Source organism: Arabidopsis lyrata, assembly GCF_000004255.2.
Source record: "Arabidopsis lyrata subsp. lyrata unplaced genomic scaffold ARALYscaffold_1, whole genome shotgun sequence".
NCBI lineage: Eukaryota > Viridiplantae > Streptophyta > Magnoliopsida > Brassicales > Brassicaceae > Arabidopsis > Arabidopsis lyrata.
Genome location: NW_003302555.1, coordinates 25,191,460 through 25,195,357, shown reverse-complemented (window position 1 = coordinate 25,195,357; position 3,898 = coordinate 25,191,460). Strand labels below are relative to the sequence as shown.

The following is a 3,898-nucleotide window of genomic DNA, read 5'->3' as shown; positions in this document are numbered from 1 at the left end:
CTTTTCCCACCAGTCTCACTCGGAAATGGATTCCTTTTTTCTTTTGTTTGTGCCATTAGGTTACATATAACTGGTACAACATTTAGTGGTTAGTTTTCTTGGTACCTTCTTTAAAGCAAATAAACTTTACTTTTGTTGAGTATGCTATAATGATTCGTTGGTTTGGAATATCTTAATTTGATACTCATTCACTTTATAGTTGAAATTCTTGATTTTTCATGAGAGGTAACATGAATAAAGGTTTGAAAACTGAACAGAGAGAAACATCATTCAAACTAAAATTGATCATTTACGTTATTTTTTTGAATGATTGAAGTGAAATGTTACCAACATATCGAGGTGCAATCACATGACTTAAGGTGAAATAATGCAACTTGGTGAGAACTTGAAATATTTCTAAGAACATTTTTGCTGGATGCATTCATGATGTGTAAATGGTTTGGATCCAATGGGTGCTAAGGGCCATAAGAAAAGTTTCAGGAACATTTTAATTAAAGTTCTCTTTGGCTAGAAAGTTGAAATACTGAAACACAGAGACTTAGTCTTGTCTTTTAATCATCTATGTACCATTATTGACATTCTTTGGTGGAACCAAACTTCTTTAATCATTTACTCTTTGACGCCATTTCTGAGTGTTCATCTTTTGGTGACCTTTTGATTAAATATATATTTGTTCATCGTTCCTACTAAATATCTGTAAATATCTATTTGTTCATTCTTCCTACTAAATAATTTCTTTGTGTTAAGTAAATATCTATTTGTTCATAGTTCCTAATATTATCTTTTTATCTTTTTTTGTCTTGTTCATGGTAATTGCTATTTTGATGACGCATGCGTGTGGATCGGTTTTGAGGCATATAGATAGATTTTTAAGTGCGTTGAGTCATGTAGATAGATGTAATTTTTGTTCAGAAACTTCGTGCATTTGTCACTAGCAAGAATACATGCGACCAGGTCTGGACCATAATTGCATCTTGTAGACTAAACACTGCTTCTTCACACAACTCTTGGCATTAGTTATCGGCAAACCATTTATTCTGTCTAGTTTCTTTTTGGTTCAGTGTATTGATATGACACATAAAGAATATACGACTAGCACTTATCAATCTTTGGTTATTAGATGAATCTTTGATGTTTTTGGATAAGATTGCAAAATTCACATTCCACCGTAAAAATAATTACAAAGAGAAGTTTGATGAATTCGTGAGATGCTACTGAAAAGTGAGACATAATCTCTCTGTAGTCTGTATACACTTTGTGCTACAGGCAAAAAAGAAAGACAAAAAAATTAGAAGTACAAATCTTTTAACTAATTGGAGCACCAATTTTGAATTGCTGATGGTTTCTGCCTTTCTTTGCATCTAGCTGATTTCTCTACAAGTGTTTACTCTTCCTTCAGGTTCTAGAGGAGCAATCATGACAATCACGATTTCTGTTGGTTCTGCCGCAACTGAATCAGCTTGACTGAAGTCACCTAATATCTTTTGGCATGTCTCGACCAGACAGTGTCTGCATTTTGGACATGTCAAATGCTGTTGAAGCCACTTGTCTATGCAACGAACATGGAATCCGTGGTTGCACTTGGGGAGCAGCCTGAGCTGTTCACCAGAAACAAAATCGGACAAACAAATGACACACTCTTCGCCAAGCCCCGGCAGGTTCATCTCTGGTGAGTAACTCACAACTGGGAACATTCTAAGAGCTTTCTTCTTGATTCCTTTGTTTGATGAACCCCGTGTTGTTGGATGACTAGGTATAGGCTCAGAGATCATGAAACGTGAAGAACGTCTGGATGCACAACGAATGATGTAATGCAGCCCGAGGCAGCAGATGATGCCACAAATGAGGATTGAGAGAAGCATCAGAACATTCCCCCTGAGGTTGTTCACATGGGTAATGAGAGGAGATGGTGAAACCGCAAAGTCTCGTTGAGTGTTGTGGTCAAACGGGTTGTGCAGAAGCAGCTTTCTAGAGACAAAACCGCCAGTGAGTTGCTCTTGGAAGGCTTGAGCTGAAGAAGGTAACTCATATGCAGACATTTTTTACTCTTTGAAAAAGCTTAAGATCAGAGTCTCTTCTCTATGCTTTGCTTTACTTTGTTTGGTTATTGTTTCTTAAAGTTTTGAGGAATTCAAAGTTGTCTTACAAGTTTTATATAGCTCGAGATGCTTACTGATTACTGTTGGGAATGAGTATTTTATCTAATAATATTTTTTCTAAGAAAGTGGGATTTCTTCCTTTTTGATTTGTTTATCAAATGAGACTTGAGTGCTGATTGTGCCATTGGCCCATACCTCCTCCAACCCCAAGATGCTTGTGTATAAGTACTACCACTTTTCCAACATTGAACTTGGAAATCATTTATTTATGTCCGACTTTAATATCAATTTTGTCTTGTGTCGAGTCTTGATAAGCTAGATCTTATTATATTGTCATTAGTATATGTTTAAATCTGGCTAGTAGTTGCAAACTCTATTCTGAGAATTCCCAAGTATCTAAATGTCTGGTTCTCTTCAGGTGAAATAACATGAGAATTGGAATATTTCTGGGAATACTCAAGTAAGAGTTTGGATCCAATGGTTTTTAAGGGTCATTAGAAAATTTTCAGTAACGTTATAAATAAAGCTCACTTTTGAAAGAAACTGGAAATACTGAAACACAGAGCTTTGATCCTGTCTTTTAATTATGTATGTACAATTATTGATTTTCAATCTATGACTTTCTTTGGTGGAACCTATTCTTTAATCATTTACTCTTCAACGTGTATTCTCAGTGTTTGTCTTTCGGTGAACTTTTAAGTACTCATAGTTCCTACTAAATATCTGTTAAGTAAATATCTAGTCGTTCATCGTTCCTACTAAATATCTGTTAAGTAAATATCTCTTTGTTCAACGTTTCTACTAAATATCTATTTGTTCATCGTTCCTACTAAATATCTTTTCTTGTCATGATAATGTAGAGAACTTCATTTTGTGCTAGGATGAATAGACAGAGCCTATTGTGTAGCAGCTCTTTTGCTTTATAACGGTATGTCGACACTTTCTCCATTATATTATTAGCATAGTTACAATATTTGTTATAATACAAAAAGGTTAGGCATGAATCTATCTTACTGATCAAGGTCTTTAGGCCAACAAGTGGCCAAGATTTTCTTAAAGCACTAAGATACTATTTTGAAACATTATCTTCTAAAACTATCATTGTTCTCTAGTGCTTCTATATTTACATACTTTTAACGCGTATTAATAATAGAAAAGTTCTCCCCTACCAAAAGAACATTATTATAATTGCGATAGTATCGGAAATTTGAACATCTTTTGTTATAATAACATCTATGATCTACTGATGTCCTACAGTTGTCCCAGTAGTTAATTGAAGGCAAATTTATAGATTATTGACAGAGTTGAACAATTTTAGACCATTGCCTGTTGCAGTATGGGCATCACTTACGCTAAATCCGCGATAGATCACGGAAAAAGTTGTACTTACTTTGTTGCAGTTTTCACAATCTCAATAGCATATTTTACCATATATGATCTGATACCATCTGATTTTCCTAAGATGCGTGTAATGGACATATGCTACCTGTAAACCACAGTCTTATGATGTTAACCAATAACCCTTCTTTTTTGTGGACAGCCTTAATTACTATTAAACTTTCTTTGTTAAGTGGGGCTGTGCTTATTAATTGAACTTTTCAACACTTTATTTATACCTCATCCAATCAGAAATGCCTAGGATCTTAAACTCTGTTTTAACTATCATTTGTTTATGACATGTCTTTTGTTTTGATAACCTTGTTTGTGACATGTTGCTTCATTTTAAATTGCAGGATCTCCAAAATCTCGTAGTTAGAATATGTGGTTCTTATCTCAATCGCTTCCGCCTCCAACAGCCG

At 34.7% G+C, this 3,898-nt stretch overlaps 1 protein-coding gene across 1 annotated transcript; it reads right to left on the bottom strand.

The window, feature by feature from the left end:
- Positions 1-1,142: 1,142 nt before the first annotated feature.
- On the bottom strand, positions 1,143-2,952 carry LOC9327545 (RING-H2 finger protein ATL10). The gene has a single exon (XM_002891437.2). The coding sequence runs from the start codon at positions 2,037-2,039 to the stop codon at positions 1,362-1,364; it is 678 nt and encodes a 225-aa protein (XP_002891483.1). The 5' UTR covers positions 2,040-2,952; the 3' UTR covers positions 1,143-1,361.
- Positions 2,953-3,898: the final 946 nt, after the last annotated feature.

Excerpts from the sequence above, each read along its gene's own strand:
- LOC9327545 (XM_002891437.2), bottom strand. The coding sequence starts at position 2,039 with ATGTCTGCATATGAGTTACCTTCTTCAGCTCAAGCCTTCCAAGAGCAA.